The 18,697-nt window shown below is 45.1% G+C and overlaps 1 protein-coding gene across 2 annotated transcripts; it reads left to right on the top strand.

Annotated features, from left to right (window-relative positions):
- Positions 1-370: 370 nt before the first annotated feature.
- Positions 371-18,346, top strand: sec31a (SEC31 homolog A, COPII coat complex component). 2 transcript variants are annotated; one of them, XM_022248951.2, is made up of 20 exons: positions 371-580; positions 2,289-2,499; positions 2,957-3,110; positions 3,862-3,999; positions 4,516-4,656; positions 5,045-5,187; positions 5,752-6,031; positions 6,362-6,493; positions 6,936-7,145; positions 8,096-8,323; positions 8,781-8,919; positions 9,216-9,394; positions 9,946-10,072; positions 10,440-10,588; positions 11,138-11,449; positions 11,630-12,169; positions 12,640-12,780; positions 14,748-14,858; positions 15,423-15,494; positions 16,064-18,346. In XM_022248951.2, the coding sequence occupies exons 2-20, from the start codon at positions 2,297-2,299 to the stop codon at positions 16,241-16,243; spliced, it is 3,579 nt and encodes a 1,192-aa protein (XP_022104643.2). In that variant the 5' UTR covers positions 371-580; positions 2,289-2,296; the 3' UTR covers positions 16,244-18,346. The 2 variants fall into 2 exon arrangements, with proteins under 2 accessions (XP_022104643.2, XP_022104560.2); XM_022248868.2 differs by having other exon boundaries at positions 12,640-12,888.
- The last annotated feature ends 351 nt before the right edge of the window (positions 18,347-18,697 follow it).

The following is an 18,697-nucleotide window of genomic DNA, read 5'->3' as shown; positions in this document are numbered from 1 at the left end:
ACTCCCTGGGTCTTTGAGTTTTCATATGAGAGCAGAAGGGCTAAAAACTACGGTTGAAAAATGGTCCTAAGTGCCCGAGAAAGTTGAGGGTTGCCACTTGAAGAATGGCTGGAATCAGACTTCGGAAAAATCACTATTTGGGGGGGTGATTTTGTTTTGTGGGAATAATTAAAAATGTAATTTGTTAACCCATAAAAAATTGAAAAGAAATTGAAAGATAAGTGACCAGACAAGAATTTCATTTGTGCTTCAGAAATCTCAGGGATGTTGGCGTGCATGCTATGGGGCCCTGAACGGTGCTGATTTTACACTGTTTTCAATGGGGCTTGAATTAGTGGACTGGACCCCTATAGCATACGTGTCCAACGCATGCGCAAAGTCGGTGTCAGTGCATTGTGGGAAAGCCGCCTTTGCCACGTTGATATCGTTGGCGCTACAGAAATCCCACACAAATCGTCAGATTTTTAACTTTCAAATGTTCAGATTGTTGCAGAGTCAGAACTTCTTACAACCGTCACATCTTCTCGAGGAACTAGTGTGTTCACTTTAATTTTTGTCGCAGTTTGGACGATTTTGAAGGGTGAGTATGTTTGCCATAATTTTTGGTCGTTCCAAAATTTGTCACGCACTGTTACTCAGCATGCTCAGCGCATGCAGCGCAGGCTACATCCTTGCCTTCCCCCGTTGGATTCCGTCATGTTCATGATGCTGAAGTCATAACCAGATAACTGATCATGGAATCGACTTGTTGCCACGGTGTACGATGTAGCCTACTAAATTAGTACTGTAGTACGGCAGTAGGGCCCAGCACAGAGTCGCAGGCACAGCAGGGCAGGGCAACATGGACAGTGAATGATGTACATGGTTTCCCGTGGACATATCGACATGATCTGTTGATCATGATGATGGAGGAAGGAAAGACAGGGGGTTGTTCATTACCATTAGTCATTAGCACCCTGTTCCTATAATAAGGAAACAAAGTCTGCCTGTTCAAAACAACTTAGGCCTATTTAAATAAGTTGGTAGAAATGCCCTCTTTCACATCAGACAGAAGAAAGGGAAGGACTTCGGTTTTTGAGGGAAATTATGGGGTATAATGGCAGCGTAAATGACACAACGAAGAACTTTGAATGAAGATGAATTTAGCGCATGTAGTCTGGTCCCTTGACCGGGATGAAGTTTCTTTTATGAAATTCGGTATATCCACAATGGCTGGGTCAGATAACCAGACGTGAAAGAAAATAGCCCCATCTTTTAGCAAACTCGGGGTAAAAAAAGTCTGGTTGTCTTGCCTAAATATTGTCAAAATTTACCTAAACTGGAGCTACTAGGAGAAAGGAATAGATTCTCAAGGTCTGAATGTTAACTAGTATGAAAAAGTGGACTTTGTTTTCCTCATTATAGCAACAGGGTGCTAAAGGTAATTTCATTCATTCTTTATTTCCACTTAATTATATACGGTAAATGTATGACAAGAAGGAAAATGGTTGTGGATGGGATCCCATAGAAGCAGTGCTTGTCGAGTATTAGGAACAATACACAATATTACGAACAATACAATAATTATGACATACAATTAAACAATTAAGAAGACAGTAGGACACGTAAACACGAAACCTTGTAATGAACACCAGCAGAGTGACATGTGTAACAGTTAATGTCTACACTTAACCATTTTCAAGGTGTTTACGTCTTGGAGATGGTCCTATGGTACTCGTGATAGTGTAGTGCACCTCTGGGTTTTAATTTCAACTTTACGAACACACTGTCTTCTGACCGTCATGGCCAGCTAGTAGGCCTAGGTCACAAGTTCAAATTTGCCAAGTCAGAAATTGCAAAATTTTGTTCTTGTTTGCTGAGGTCAACTTCAAGATGCCATAGGGAAAGAGTTCCATGTACAGATGCCAGTAATTATTCCCTACAGTGACCCATTAGCCATCAGAAAGCAAAAAAATGTCCATGGGCCCGGCATAATGTGCTGCAACCCAGCTTACATGGGCTTAGACCGTGTCCAAAACGGGCCTGCTTTTTTTTTTTTTTTTCTCCAGAAGCCACCTGTGAACCAATACCATATAATTGCTAAATCTCCCTCTCCTGACATGTTGGACTTAGTGCAAATCTGCACGTTAGCATGGTTAGCCAAACAGATGGCAGCTGTGCATTATTTAATATACTGTGTTCCCTGCCTATGTTGAGATCTTGTCCATTCCTGCACTTGATTGTGCCATAAAAGGATAGAGCATTTTGAGGAAAAAACTTCTTTTCATTTCTCATCTCGGTATCGGCAGATTCTACAATGAAAGTGAAGGAGATCAACCGGACTGCCAACATGGCCTGGAGTCCGGCCGAGCAGTACCCAGTCTACGTGGCTGCAGGGACGGCGGCCCAGCAGCTGGACGCCACGTTCAGCACCAGTGCCGCCCTGGAGATCTACGCTCTGGACCTGACTGACCCCTCAGTGGACATGCAGCTAAAGTCCACACTCAGCACAGAGCACAGGTACAAAAAGTGTGCGTGAATTATGGAGCTCCGTTTGCCTCAGTCCTTCCAACTCCAACAGCAATTCCCCCTGATATGTTGGGCCTATGCGAGTGATAGCTTGGAGCAGTGTTGATGACTTGAAGTGTAATCTAGGCTTAAATTTACGCATGCCCAGACACAAACATCACGGGGTCTAACCACAACGTTGAGACACAGCAGCCTTCAAAATCACCAATTGCCACACAGCCTCAATCCTCCAAAATCTCCTTTCATCACCTGAAGGATTTGGGGGCAATGTGGAGGTTCAGCGGCAACGAAAAGACAGTGAATTGGTTAGAGATTACGCCGATTCTTGTGTGGCTGCAGGAATTAATGTGAAAGAATGAAACTGGTTAGCATTTGTTTTTATAGTTTAATCACTGTAACCTTTCATCGTCGTCTTACAGTGTCTAACTGTCCATTGCCCCTTGCGTAGGTTTCACAAGGTCGTCTGGGGCAAGTACGGCATGAGTAACGACACCAGGCCAAATGGCGTGATAGTCGGTGGGACAGACAACGGTATGATCCATCTCTACGATGCAGCCAAGCTGCTGGAGAACACAAACGCTTCCATAACACAGATCGAGAAGGTGAGGCCAAAATTCAACTTGTCATTTCCGATGGTCCAAATATGTTACAATTTTTGCATATTTACCATTAAATGCACTAAAGTATAAACAGAGTGCACACAAAATAAAAAGTGATCCTTAAAACCCTCCTATGCTGAAGTCACTCTTTGGGTCACTTGGTAAACACCTCAAAGAAGCACAGCTGTGTCGTGTTGTGCACTGCACCAACAGTCCCTCACAGGAATATCAGATTGCACTTTTGTGCTGCCCAACAACTGTGCTTCACTGTTTCATGTGCATAATTGTGCAGTAAACCAAATGCAGTGAAGAGGACTGCACAAAAGACCCTGTTTCACTTTGTGCTGGCAGCCAACTGTGTACACACTGAACCTGTCCACGTTTGTGTTCCATACAGAAAAACACATGCAAGAGAGTGACTGTGGGCACTCGTGCATATTTGTGCTGTAAAACCAAAGGAAGGTTAACTTTTTTTGTGAGTAATAAATGTACGTTCCAGTGTTGGACATACTGTGACAGTGTGTCACTGTGAAGCAAAAACGCAGACAGGCAGACTTGGAAGCCCTCTGTGGTCTTGTACCTAAACGCAGACACACCTGTCAATCTCCACCTTGTGCAAAGTTATCATTCGGGGAATTAAATATCACTTTACTGTCCTATACCCTTAGTACTCTTTTTGCTTGCTCAAGTACTCTCAATATTTTTTCGGAAGAGTCGCATGGCCTTCACCCCGATGCATTTACTCCCCACACAGCATGCCGGCGCCGTGAAAGCGCTGGACCTCAACCCATTCCAGGCCAACCTGCTGGCGTCGGGAGCCAGCGAGTCTGAGATATACATCTGGGATCTCAATAACCTGGCCACGCCCATGACCCCTGGAGCCAAATCCATGGTAAAATTGCATTATCTTTTCTACGCTACATGCACTGTTAAGAGACCCATGCAGTGTTTCCAGGATTAAACTTGGTCACAAATCTTCCTGCATCCCACAGAATTCTTCTTTGCATAGCGGAGTTTTTTTTTTTCTGGAGGATTGAGGTTTGAAAGTCTGGTGCACTGTTGTTGCACAGTGCCGTCAACAGCAGTTGAATAAACTGCCCATGTTGAGGCAACTGCTCATGTAGAGACAAGAGCTGGTCCCCTGAAGCAAAGCCACTGTTGGATCTGGTGGTGACTGGCAGACACAGACTCATCGACTGTTTGGCTTTGGGGACGAGCTACACCAATGCATCTCGCATTGTTTCTGGCCAAAAATATTTGTTAGGTTAAGGGTCGAGGGACAGATTAACAGTCCCACTGCGCGGCCTCGGGACCCCCACATTGAAACATACAGGTAATTTATCCAATGGGTGGACCTTGTGTCAAGTTTCTTCAAGCCACTTACTCTATACTGTTGCGTTCGCAACAGCCACTGGATGAAATCAGTTGTCTGGCCTGGAATCGGCAAGTCCAGCACATCCTGGCATCCACCAACCCAGGAGGGCGCTGCGTGGTGTGGGACCTGCGCAAGAACGAGCCGATCATCAAAGTCACAGACCACAGTGCACGGGTAAGATTTCATTGTCTCACTCAGTCTGCTCAGGAACGGTGCCGTGCAGTTCAAGAAGTTCAACTCCTTTCTTTGTTTTCCACAGTAAGATGGACTTATTTGTGAATTAGCTGATTTCCTGGAACAACGAAAACCGACAGATTTAACTTTTATGCATTTTGGTATTTTCTCGTGACTAACTTCCCTTCTGATGAATCCAAATTCTTTGTAATGTTTGCAGTGAAGCACAAAGAAAAAATCGCGTGTGTTTCTTTGGAAGTTGTTGAGTGTAAAGAGCATTGGTTCTAAAATGGGCCATTTGCAATTCATGAAACATTGAAGCGCTGATTTTAGGATTTCGTGAAAGCGAAACCTAGTGTGTCTTTTTCTTTTATTGTGCGTGCGATAGATTCAATGCAAAGCTGTAGCCTGGCATCCAGAGGTGGCAACCCAGATGGCGTTAGCCTCAGAGGACGACCATTCACCCGTGGTCCAGATATGGGATCTGAGGTTTGCTACCTCACCACTGAAAGTCCTGGAAAACCACCAAAGGTACATGAATATTCATTTTTCTTTGCGAAACCGAGCAAGTGTCCCTTTCATTCTAGTCCGTAGAAACCTGTATGGAGTGAAATAAAGCAAGTTTAGTTTCGTAGCTTAAGATATTCTTTCATGAGAAACTCATAGAAGGCAAGTAGGAACTCTACCTGTGAACTCCAATCATGTCAACGCTTTGAGGGGTTTGAACCTTGATCTTCAGAGCGCAAGGGAAGGGAAGTACTATCCTTAAAATCTTAGAATAGTTTGTTGTTACATTGCTCAACAAATTGTTTTGTCTGAAGTAAATTTGCAAGTACCCATTGTGTTGCAGAATAAAACCTCATGTAATTTATGGTTGTATGTTCAAGAAAATTCCAAAGTAAGATTTGAAGCTTCACGTGGTGGAGGCTGGACTGAAAGGAAGTTTGCGGGTACACCATAGTGAATCAATCCGTTCTAGAGGCGTGGTGGTTCTGAAAAGAACCAGCGAGTGAAATCTGGACATTTCGACCAGGATGCTGTGTCATTCTCCAGCTGGTTCTGTAATTGATTTTACTTGGCTGTTGCTTTTCCTAGGGGAGTGCTGTCTATTGCCTGGTGCCCACAGGACCCCGACCTGCTCCTCAGCTGCGCCAAGGACAACCGCATCCTCTGCTGGAACCCCAACAGCTCAGTGCAAGGCGGGGAGGTGGTCTACGAGTTGCCCACCTCCTCCCAGTGGAGCTTCGACGTCCAGTGGTGCCCCCGCAACCCGGCCGTCATCGCCAGCTCGTCCTTCGATGGCCGCGTGACTTTCTACTCCCTGATGGGCGGGCAGCGGGGGGACCAGCAGCTACAGCAGCGCCAAGCAGACAAGGTGAGTGAATCATTTATTACCCAGTGCAGCGGTTGCCTTGTGTCATGTTTACCAGTGAGCCATGTTTACCAGAAACAATTCCATCGCAGGCCGTCCAACCTTGAAACAAGTCACAAGCTCCTCAAGTGAACTACGGCTGAAGCGTTGCTTTATTGTGACGAATCCTGTTACTTGTGATGGGTCGTGTGAAAGGACTCATAACTGGACTTGTGAAGAAAGGACTTGTGACAGACTCTCCAACATCACTTTTAAATGTTAAAAGTGTGACGGATGAACCACATTAACAATTTTCGTTTTAGTTCTGTTACTTTTTTCTTTGGATCTTTTCAGATTGCCTCGTCTTTTCCAGGCACGGCCGGCTTTGGCCAGCAATCACCCCAACAAACTCAGCCTTCGGCCGAGCCCACGGTCCTCAAAAAACCTCCCAAGTGGCTGCGTAGACCAGTAGGAGCAACCTTTGGGGTAAGTTGCTGCTGAAACTTTACGGGCTTTTGGCTGAGAAATGATGAACTCGGCGACTTAATAGCCTGTTGTTTCGCCGTCTCCAAGGAAGCCTTTCTTTTTTTTCACAGAGTGGTTTGATTAATCCAAGCAGAAATAAAAGACATGGATTATCATAAGTATGTGTCGGTCTTTGTGAGGTTCATCAAGTTTATCGAATACCTTGTCGGTTGAGGTCATCTTCAGGTGTGTGGTTGCTGTATAGGATCGAGCTAAGACCTGAGTGCTGCCAAAGTTACTCAAAATCAATAGCACTGCTTGTTGACAATATGCCCAATTTCTTACTTGTTAGCCATTTTGCCTGGAAGGTCTTACAACGTACATTTTTCAAAAGAACCTATGTCATCTGTAAGTTCTGTAAGCTTTTTTCGTGAAAAACTTAACGAACCTGTCTCATCCACAGTTCGGTGGCAAGCTGGTGTCCTTCCAGTCAGCCAAGCAGCAGCCCTCCAACCAGGTGCACATCAGCCAGGTGGTCACGGAAACGGAATTGGTGAATCGCTCCAACGCACTGGAAGAGGCCCTGGCCAAGGGGAACTTTCTGGAGTTCTGCAGCGCCAAGATCTCCCAGTCCAAGGCCGCGATGGAATCTCAGATATGGAAATTCCTGAAGGTAGGTCCGTTCTCATTCAGTAGAGGCCTTGCATGGTGGCCGTCTTACAGGGCAGTTCTTTTGTTCTACAGAGAAACCTCCTTTGTGCATACTCCGTGGAACAAAAGCACTGGTCTGCAAGATGGCAGCTATGCAAACCCTCTATAGCTCTTCTTTCACTTTTAGTGGCCATGGTAAATTCCTGGGTTCTATTATGACTGACTTTTCATGTTTTGTGTGTTGTCTCTTTTAACATCTTATTTATCAGGAAAGGATGCGGAGGATGAAGCGAAGTTTGCTGTGTGCCTTCAAGTTCATAGATCAAATCACTTTAAGGCCAACCTACAGGGCACATATCTAATTACGTACACTGCTGTTGCATGTATCATGGTTTGGGTTAATACTCAGACATTGCATTTTGTAGGTGGCAGGGGCATTGTCACGTCTATTTACTGACAGCTCTGTCGTAGTCTTCTGAGGTTTACCTGCCGTGCCTTTAACCCCTTCGCACCGGGAACCGTTGACAGCCGCGGCTTTGTGTGAGGATTAGTGCATACCACACATACAGTCTATTCACCATGCAGCTGCTGGTTCAATGGGGCCTGCTGATGGACAAAGCCCTCCATTCAGGGCATACCACAGCCCAGCAATCACAGTCAAAAGAATTCCCGACGCGAAGGGGTCAATCCAGACAATAATTCTGGTCCTGAATGTGCACCCCAAGCTATTAATCACAAGATGACTGTACCGTTCATTGACTAGCTTTGCAGACCTAGGTATTTTCCAAGCTGTTATACTGAATACCTTATGACTTGTTGGTAGTTGTGCTTAACAGATGAGTAGTGCGGTGTTTAAACCATCATACTGGTTATCCATAGCAGATAAGTCATGATCGGACAGTAAGTAAAATTTGGATCTCAGGTAATCGTGCTACGAACACCCTTCTCATAGGCGTGTGTTTTCCCTCTAAGGTCAATTTTGAGAAGGACCCCAGGCCGCACTTTGTGTCGCTCCTGGGGTTCGACTCCAAGGAGCTCCTGCGCAAGGTCGCCACAGCGACCGGTGCCCCTCCGGGACTGACCAACGGCATGCCGGGTGCCGTGAACGCGGAGGAGCTGGCCGAGAGGATGCAGAACCTGGACGGGGGCTTGTCAGGGTCAGAGGCCAGCGGCACAGGGTCACCAGCTGTGGGGTCAAAGGTCAGTTGTTCTTCACGCTTCAATCTAGATAGTGAATGGTACCTCTCGATATGTTTATGTCCACAGCAAAGTCATTCATGCGTGAGATTTCAAATGTACCGTTGATCTTCAAAACTCCCATTTTATTAATGTTCATTAAGTTAGAGTCATTACTGATAGAAGGACGCACAATGTTTGTGTACTTTTTTCTTCAGGGCTTCAGAAAAAAAAACGGAAGTTGTGAATTTGCTAACTTGACAGACACATCAACCCTTACCCTCCAAGTATTGTTGCATATATCTTAACCCAAGCTGCAGAGTTGATCCAGGGTCACTCCAAGTCACCCAAAAGAATGAGAATTCTACGTATTTTAAAACAACCATAAGAATATTGACCTTAGTATGTAAGTTTGTGGGTTTAAAATCAACTTTGGTTACATTTGCTTCTCCCGTTCCAATTTCACCACGAATCTAAACAGAGCCCAAGCGATACCCTAGGGGACTCTGATGGTGCAGCTGCCTTCGATGCGATAGCTGCAGGGGGGCCAGTGGAAGTCGAGAACCAGCCGGAGGTAGAGGTCAGGTCGTCCTCCCCCTTCACCATCTCCAGGAAAGACGGTAAACTCAGAACAACCATCACAAAACTTCAAACCACTTTTTGGGACATCTTTTTTTTTTGGTGTTAAAACCAAGGTCATTTATCCAGATCCATTGGAAATTTCCATGTTTTTTAAGGGTTGAACATTTCAACGTAAAAGAGATTTCTTGATTCATGACGTTAGGGTAACGAGGTCATAGGTTTGGTGATTTTGCACTCCAAGTTCTTTCTAGGCAGGCAACACTCACACTGAAAGTTTTAAAACTTTTGCGTATCGGCCACAAAGTTACCCTTACTCCTTTGTTCTTTCAAACAGACATAGATGGCCTAATCAGCCAGGCTGTCCTGACAGGCAACTTTGAGGCGGCCGTGGAGATGTGCCTCCACAACGACCGGTTGGCGGACGCCATCCTGTTGGCCATAAGCGGCGGGCCGGAGCTCCTCAGCAAGACGCAGCGCAGGTACTTCAAGAAGGTCAAGTGCAACATATCACGGGTGAGGAGCAAAAGAACGGATTGACAGAAGTAACCTAGCCAGAAGTAGTAATCTGTAGCGCTAGGTCCTTCGGGCTCAGAGGGTTACGTAGTATTTTGCAGTAGTGAGTACTCTAAGCCAAACAACGCCCGGTACTGTTTGGGTTAATCGTAGTGTGATTGTGCACCTTCCATCGTGTTTCAGACAGTGTCAGTCTGACAGAGTTAGGACTTGATGAATCTTAAAATGTTCTTTTGATAATTTGTCTTGCTTTATCACTGAACATGAAGGGAAATGGGTTGCTGAGGTAACTCATGGGGAGTTTCAGAAATGAGGGGTCCAGAAGTGTGACATTTTCGTGTCCCTGTTACGTCTGACCTTTGTTATCTGACATGGAAATATCACCGGAATTGATTTCAAAGTATTACTATTTGTTTGGCAGGTAATTTGCAGATTTCAGATGTGACATGGACACACATAAAAAATGGACCCCTAGTTTCTGGAATTCCCCACATACAAATCATGAAAGCTGAAACCACCTGTTACATCATGAAAGTTTCTCTGTCTTCCAGCTCATATCGGCGGTAGTCACCAAAGATCTCTCGGACATTGTCGAATGTTGCGATCTGTCCAACTGGAAAGAGACCCTCACAGCCTTACTGACCTACGCATCAGTTAGTGAATTCACAACATTATGTGGTGAGTTTCTGTTGACTTTGATGTCGATTACATTAAGGTCTGGATAGGGCAGAAGTCGTACAGGTCAAGTTAGTTGACCCCAGCTCCGTAAGCCTCTTTACTGGGATGTTATTTCCATCGTGAAAATCTTCAAGCGGCCTCCGTGTAAAACTCTGACATAGCCTTGGTTTGTAATACCCTTAATTGTTTCTTGAATGTGTTCCTTGGAAGGGTGGCCAATGCCTCAATCCTTCAAAATCTTCCAGTAATCACTGTTGGTGTGTTGAGATACATTGAAATTTGGGCCTGCATGTCGAGGGTGGTGGGGTTTTCTGGATCAAATATTTTGACCGGTATATGCGTGCTGTCCATCTGTCTGTTGTCCCAGATGCCCTTGCCAGCCGGCTTGAGTCAGATGAGTCCGGGGACCTGTCTGCCGAAGCCTGCCTCTGTTACATCTGCTCAGGAAACGTGGACAAGCTGGTGGCCTGCTGGGCCAAGATGACGCACAGTGCAAACACCCCACTACAGCTGCAGGTAACCAGTCACATTTCTGTTACCCAAGAGTGTGGCATTAATTGAACTGGGGGCTGGCAAGTTTGACAGTTGACAAGCTGCACAAGCAGTTGATTTATCAAAAATTTCGAGCTTCCTGTCTGACTTTTTAAAAAAAATTTCAAATGTAAGAAATGGTCGTTTCAGTGATCAAATGAAAGCTCACTCCTCGTCATTTGCATGACAAGATTGATTGCGCTGAACAAAACAGTTGACTCCAAGTTTATGAAAAGTGGACATAATGTTCTTGTGAGATGCCATTTTTTCTGAGACGGGTCAAATAGAAATATTAATTTCTCTCATTGACTCTCTCAAGGCATGTTATCGGCATGTCAGGCTGTGAACTACAAATGACCGAAACGACAAAACCCTATGTTGGATTGAATGAAAAGTTCACAGATGTTCACAGACTCACAAGGAATGGCTTTTCTTACATACCAAGTTTCAGAAAGATCGGATTAGGGACAAAACCACCTCTTGTGGGATTAAGCATGGTTTTTAGCTCCGATGCTCAAATTTCCCACCCGGCAGGATCTGGTGGAAAAGGTCATGATACTCCGCAAGGCTCTACAGCTAAAGACGGGCAACGGCACTGAGGTCACCTCACCAGTGCTGGCCGAGAAGCTCACCAGTTACGCCCAGCTCCTGGCGGCCCAGGGCAGCCTGGCCTCAGCCACGGCCTACCTGGGCGACTCGGGCCAGCCCAAGATCCAGGAGCTGAGGGAGCGGCTGTACCGCGCCCAGGGCGTGGTCACGGCGGGCGGCTCGCAGAGGAGCGTGGCAGGTGTGGCACCCACGAGGCAAGCGACCGCGCAGCCGGCAGGGAAGTCTCCATTCAGTCGGGTGAGGCATTATTTTCTTAGCTGTTACTTCCATTGAATGTTCAAAACAGGTAATCCGCCTGCAAGGTTGCATGGTCTTAGAGCAGCCAAAGGTTTCTTGTTTCGCCTGGAAAATTTGTCATTAACGTAACTGTCGTGAGCAGTCTATTGTATGCAGGAAATTATTTGTGATTGTCAACAGGGTAACATTGTGGACCCGTTCAAAACTACGACTGTCTCTAGCAGCCAGTACTACACTTCCCAGGTCAGCGCCACGGCACAGTCTTCAATTTACGGCTACGGACAGACGCAGCAGCCCCAGGTCTCGTCACAGCAGGCCGCAGGCGACGCCGCGGCCGCCAAGCAGCGCCACCCAAGCGGCGACCGGCACGCCAACCTGTCAGGCCCCCGGCAGTACCCCCACTACCAGCAGGGCAGCATGCAGCAGTATTACCACCAGGAGCCCACCCAGCAGCAGCTGCAGCAGGAGCAGCGGCAGGCCCACCCTAACCCCAGCATGTACAACCCGGCCGAGTACATGGGCGCCTCCACGGCGCCCGCACTGGCACCAACCCCCCTGCAGCAGAGGACACCGGGCCTGGCCGGTTACCCGCAGCGGGTGCAGCCAACATCGGACGCAGCGGCTGCGCCGTCTGCAGGGTACCAGTCAAGCACCCCAGCTGCAATGAAACCCAAGGCAGTTGTTGGAGCGTGGAATGATCCTCCTCTGATCAAACCAAAGGTAACCTTAAGACCTCCACAGGGTTTCATTCTTTAAGTACAGCTACATCCCAGGTACATATCCTATAACTGAGTTGCCGGTTTCACCTTGTTCTAGGCCTATGTATAAGGCCATTTTCCAAGGCTGTGATTTTGTTACATAGAAAGGAAATTGAGTTGTAAAATGTGTTACCACGGTAAAACTAAACAGAAGAATCACACGTTCTCTTAACTCGAGGACTTTAGAACACCATAAACTTGGGAATGATTCTATTTATGAAGCTCATAGGGGTTTTGCGTGATAGCCATCTTGGAGGGCAGTTCTTGTATTCCACAGGGAAACCTCCTTCGTGCATACTCTCTGGAACAATGACACTGGTCTGCAAAATGGCAGCCATGCAAACCCTCTGTAGCAGTTTCTTTTCAAACGTCCCCTCAAAATGCCATCTTCACCAATTTCGCTCTTATTTGGTCGCGACCCCAAACGACCAGGAGCAGCAGAAATTCACGGCGCCCGAGCCCATCATGGCACCCATCGTGGGAGGGGTCCAGGACCCCACTCCGCCCCACTCGCCCGCCGCGTTGGCAGCCGGGGAAGGGGTGTACAACCCGGCCGAGGTGCCCGCCCAGCAGGTATACCGTCCTAGTCAGGCCATGTATAACAGCCAGCCCCTGCCGAGTGGTTCCCATATCGCACCGCCACCTCCCTCCTCCTCACAAAACGCTACCCGCAGTGCCAAGGTAAAGCTTGCACACTAACAGCCGTCCGGGCCATTTAAAATAAAATGATCCTGTTTGTCATCAACTATCAGCGGAATTTCAAAAACGGGCCCAATTTTTTTTCTCTGGGACGTGTAATGAAGGTTATGCCATTTTTTGTACATAGAAATCATCGAATTGATTGCAGCGTTGCAGAGAACGCGAGTTATAGGGTTCCTTTTTAGCAGAAGGGCCTTAACCAATTGCACGGTAGCAGGCCCTTGATGATAAACAGAAATCTTTTTTTTTTTTGAGTGGCCCGAATTGTGTCATGCCAGTGGTAGCCTTCCAGTCATTCACAGAGCTGCTCTGTGGGGGAAAACGCCGTCAGGCAAACTTCCCAGTCAGACATAGCCGGCGACCTATGTGAGTCCCGGTGACGCTATAAGATCCTGGACTGGCTCACAAAAAATCTTTGCTTGACCGATGTTTCTGCCCATCAGCTCTGTGAACAGACCCCTGGCGTGCTAACTCACAATGTCTTTCTCAATCCGGTCAACCCAACTAACTGACTAAGACTAACTCTAGCTTTCATTCGGGTCAGCTTGACATCCCTCCGTCCGGTGTTCAAGCTGTCGTGTGAATCAAGTAATGTCAGACTTTAACAGCTGGCCGTATTCATAAGTCGGCCATATTGAATTGAAAGTGAGGTTAACATGGGGGGAGGGAAACTGAGAATAAAAATGAAAGCAGTGAAATGAAAGTTAATCGCATATTAATGCCATTTCTGGTGATGAATAATTTCACATTTCTGATTACTTATATCGGAATGTTTTAAGCCACATTTTAAAAAGGGAAAGTGAGACGTGGACACCAATGTAGTCTGGTACCTCCCCATTTAGCACATTACAACGAATAAGAGATTCTGGGAACTTGATCAAAAATGGCTTCCCTTTGTTCTACAAAGAAAGGTGATTGGCTTTTCAGGAGCGGTTTGTTGAAAAGGTGATTTTTACTAAGGTCTTTTTCTGCTGGGCTTTGCTTACCAGTGTTGTGTTCGAGTTAATCACAAGTCCCTGTAAGTCCATCACAAGTCATTCAGCCTTAAGCCAATTCACAAGCTATTCAAATGAGCTGTGACAAAAACAATCCTTTGTCATTGTTCACCCTGTTACTTATGACTGGCCTTGTGAAGGGACTTGTGACTGGCCTTGTGAAGGGACTTGTGACTGGCTTGTGAAGGGACTTGTGACTGGCCTTGTGAAAGGACTTGTGACTGGCTTGTGAAGGGACTTGTGAAAGGACCTTTGATGGACTCGAATACAACGCTGTTGCTTGGCATCATCGGGAAATATCTTAACAACTTGATTTTTCACCAAGGACTACTAAAAAACCAGAGCTTTGCGGTCGTGGTTATTGACTTCTTATTCCATCATCTTTTACCAATCCTTTATTCTCTTGGTATTTTCCAGTTTTGGTTTTTGGGTTTTTTTTCCCATTTTTATTTTTATTATTTTTTTATTCACTTTCAACACAGTTAAAAGCACAGTGTTGAGGTTAAATGTTTGCTTGAAAGTGATTTCAGTGCTTTCTGTTAGTCAGTGCTCATCGGAAAATCTGAAATTATCATGTCCCAAACAAACTACGTCCTTGGTGTTATGGGAGGGTAGGGTACTGGGTGATTTGTGGAAAGATGTATGAGAGGTGTTAACGTGAACACAGTACAAAGAACAAAGGACCCACATTTCGGCCTTTAACTATGTCCAAAAGCAATGTAACAAGATTCTTGGGGTTGAAAGCTGCACTTCAGCAGTGAGAGTTGGAGAAGTTTGGTGGATAGAGTCGCCGTCTTAGAAGTGCCAGAGATTTCCAGATGAGCTCATTTGTCTCTCACTCTGTAGGCCCCTGAGCCTGAGGTGGCCAAGGGTCCCATCCCCGCCGAGCACCAGGAGCTGGCCGACACCTACGAGGGGCTTGCTAGGCGATGCAGGGAAGCTGGTGGAAACAACCCGGTGAGTACAGTCTCCTGGGCAAGACCACTGTCCGTCAGGGAAAAAGCATCTAACGACACCTAGGCAGGATCCTGCTGGGAATTGCTTGCAGGTGGAATGCACCAAGTGGCAAATTGCTTGCAGGTGGAATGCACCAAGTGGCAAATTGCTTGCAAGTGGAATGCACCAAGTGGCAAATTGCTTGCAGGTGGAATGCACCAAGTGGCAAATTGCTTGCAGGTGGAATGCACCAAGTGGCAAATTGCCTTTGAGAATTCACCATCATAGTGACTGGATTGGTATGGGTTTTTTTTTAAAAACAGCTTGTTTTGTTTGAGCAAGGTTGCTACAGTTGCAAGAAGAGACAGGATCTGTCTGACGTTTGCTATTCCGTGCAGTAAAAAAGGCCTGAGCACTGTCAACAGACCACGCCTTGGATTTGGTCATATTACAGCTGGACCTTGTTCGGATGAAAATTCAGCGTCCAGAAAGTTAGTGACTTCGCTGCAACCGGCTGGCCCCACTTGACTAAACCCATGTTCCTCTTCTGATTTCAACTTCCTGTGTGTTTTGCAACCATTACAGCAAATCAAGAGAAAGCTTGATGACGTGAACAAGAAGTTGAACATCCTCTATGACAAGCTGCGTGCGGGATCGGTAAGTGCCAACATGGACTACACCAAGACACACAACTGAAATACAGTATGCCTAACTGTCTCAAATTTCTAGTTTAGTGCAGTTCTGCATGAAACAAACTCTTATTTTCATTCATTCATTTTTATTCTAATTTCCAAAGCTCTACATTTCACACAAAAAAAGTTGTCATTTCATGGGATTCTTCCCAAACTATGTTTGATTTTGTTGGACAGGTTGCTCACACGGCATAGTTTGTGAAGTAGTTCAGGCCTGACAATCGACTTGAGTCTAAAATTTGTGATTCAACCGTACAAATGAGTCCCAAGTTCCCAGAGTCACTTTTCAGTAGCAGGTTTTCAGAAGAATCTTGAGCCTTGTGATTAACATCCGCTTAAATGTCCATTTTCATCAGGGTACCAGACTGAGCGATCCATCAAAACAGCTCAGTGTACTCGGCTTAGACTTAAACGAGGTTACTGGAAGAAGTGACCTCAAGACTCACTTTGTTGGATCCGGTCAGGTTATATGTTTAAGAAAGCGAAGATTTGCTGGTCCCAATGGCATCATTATTATTCATTGTTCGCCTTCAGCTGTCACCCATGATTCTGGCCGGCCTGCACGAGATCGCCTCCGGCATCAGCAGTTACGACTACCAGACGGGTCTTTCCGTCCACAAGCGCCTGGTCTCCAGTGTCTACTTCTCCGAGATCAGCTCTTTCATGCCAGGCCTCAAGGTCCTCCTCCAAGTCTCCCAGCAGTTGCGAGTATGATGACAGGTGGAGGCATTGTGCTTCAAGATTTGCCAGTGGATATCTCATGGTTCGGGTTTTGAAATTTTGTTTTTATGCAAGTATGCAATTTTTTTCGTCTCAAGTATGCTTCTCTCGGATAGAATGTAAGAAAGCTCTCACTCTGGTCGCTGTTTTCTACGGGATTTGATTGGATTATGTTAGTCACATGACTGCTAGCTTTAACGTGGTACATTCCTCTTGCTTCTGAATGTAATAGACACCTCTTTTCACCCTCAGTAATGTCATTGTTGAGTTAGACTCGACCTAAACGAAGATGAAATATTTATCTACGTCTCTCTCTTTTTAGATGAAGATCTTTCTTTTTTTTTCTTTCTTCGGTTCTTGTATCAATCAACCTTCACAGTTCAAGGCAGCTTTGAAGATGAGAGAGCGTTCTGATGAAAAGACCAATTTAAGGTGTATGTAATACTTGCTTTGTTGAAGGGGCTAGGTCATGTCTCCATGCTGAGAGAGATTTCCATGGAAAGGATACCGCCAAAAAGTCTACACTTGGAAGTCAAATGAGAAGGGCATTTTACATTGAAAGCCATGCAGTTAACAAGACACGTTTTTGAAACCGGACGACTGTTCGAAATACCTGAACAAATAATCGTCATCGCTCTCGGTTTGGGGTAAATGAATTGATGAAAGAAACTTTAAAATGTGTTTATGCAAAGAATTAATGGTAATTTTTTTAAAATGTTGCACGTTGTTTGTGCCCTGAAGGTAGATGTCTCGTAGGTTGTAGCGCTATGTGCCATATGGTATCTTTAGATTTCAAGCCGAAAGTTTTATTTTAGTGTCATGTCAGTTTTCCTTGCCAATGATCTGGTGAGAAATGAGTCGGGGGGGGGGGTTGACTTATTTCTTGTTGGGGCGGGTCACAAAACAAAACAGTGCTAGCTGTTGGTAATATATGTCACACCAGTTCATGGATAAGCACTCACGCGTATTAAAGTTCATCATTAATCACATAATTGGGCGTTATAAAATTCCCTACTTTACGTATGCTATTCGCGACAACAGAAATTCAGCATATGAGCAAAGTACTGAGTTACGCACAAGGACGAGAATCTCAGTCACAGCCAACCTCGATGAAATGTGTTATTTATTTACTTGTAGCACACTTAATAGGGAAAGATCAAAGCAAAAAAAAAAATTTAAACAAGGTTTCTTAATGAAGTGTAAATAACTGTACAGAGGCAAACAAAATGAAACATATATCTCTGCAATCTGTAGGGAAAAAAACCCCAGCTTTCCAGAGTTCGTGGAGTTCATGCAATAGGACTTTGGTGACTGTGGATATGATACAAGTTGGTCTTTTTTTTAACTAGATCATGTTTTATTTTTGGTCGTTCATATTAAGGGCCATTCAAAATCTTCACTGTTTTTAAATTTCATTTTTTTTTCTCCAAATGGTGAGTCAACAAAAAAAATGAAAATGGAAATTCATTTTTGATTTAAAGAAAACCAACAAAACAAAAAGAGATTAATTGAATTGCCTGAATTTTGGTATCAAACTGAACTTCATGATATGCACAACCATGGTCCAACATACCCGTACAAACTACACACGTGCAGAGGCACATTCATGTATTTACTTTACATGTGCAAGCATACATGTACATGTACGTGCCTGCAATTTTATACGGTACACTGGACTGGCAGTTTTATTACTGGATAACAAAATCACTTTTTGGTTAATTGAAAATGGGGGTGGATCAAAAAAAGTTAGGGAAAAAATATCAAAATTTAAAACATTGAAAAATTCTGATTGGCCCCTAATACACAAAGGCACATTAATAGTGACACCAGAAAGGGCGAAATGATGGGGGGTGTAAAGTTTGATGAGATATTGATAAGATGATATTGGCAACTTTGTTTATAACCAGTTGCACAAATATGAGTCATTTTTAAATGAATGTCCTTTAAAATCTGACACTGGTATGTACGGATTTGTATCAGTGTTTTCTGCACAGTTCCATAAGTAAGAATTCGAATACGTTAACAGGTAGTAAAGATTTTGAATGCAGGAGATTGTAAGTGGAATGAAATAAAATTCTAAGAGTAACTTTGTACATATTTAGCTGTGTGCCACACATGACCTGCTTTTGTGTTATTTCCACCCAATATTCCTTATTTTAAAAGGAACATTTTTGCCTGATGTTTGACATGGTCGCTGGCGGGGGGGAGGTTGGTCTTAGCCCCCAAAACTTTGTCTAGCCCCCCCGCAAAAAATAAAGCAGTAGTGAAAGTTAAAAAGTGAAGTCACAAAGGGTCCTGCAACCGCCCCCGCCCCCGCTCTAAAACCATGCCTGCGTGGTCGTAACTTGGATTGTTAAAATGAATTGGAGGGCCCAGATATGAAGTCCACAGGTCTTTCTAAACGTACGCCCAGGGGCGAATCCTGAACAAAATTATTTGAGAGCTAAA

The sequence above is a fragment of the Acanthaster planci genome, linkage group LG19 (assembly GCF_054643075.1).
Source record: "Acanthaster planci isolate LZ-2023a linkage group LG19, COTS_SCS, whole genome shotgun sequence".
NCBI classification, from domain to species: domain Eukaryota; kingdom Metazoa; phylum Echinodermata; class Asteroidea; order Valvatida; family Acanthasteridae; genus Acanthaster; species Acanthaster planci.
The sequence above is the reverse complement of the archived record's forward strand: the minus strand, read 5'-3'. Positions and strand labels throughout refer to the sequence as shown.

Excerpts from the sequence above, each read along its gene's own strand:
- sec31a (XM_022248868.2), top strand. The coding sequence starts at position 2,297 with ATGAAAGTGAAGGAGATCAACCGGACTGCCAACATGGCCTGGAGTCCG. Across the intron at positions 2,500-2,956 it reads ACACTCAGCACAGAGCACAG|GTTTCACAAGGTCGTCTGGG; the intron begins GTACAAAAAGTG and ends CCCCTTGCGTAG. Across the intron at positions 12,170-12,639 it reads CTCCTCTGATCAAACCAAAG|GAGCAGCAGAAATTCACGGC; the intron begins GTAACCTTAAGA and ends CCAAACGACCAG.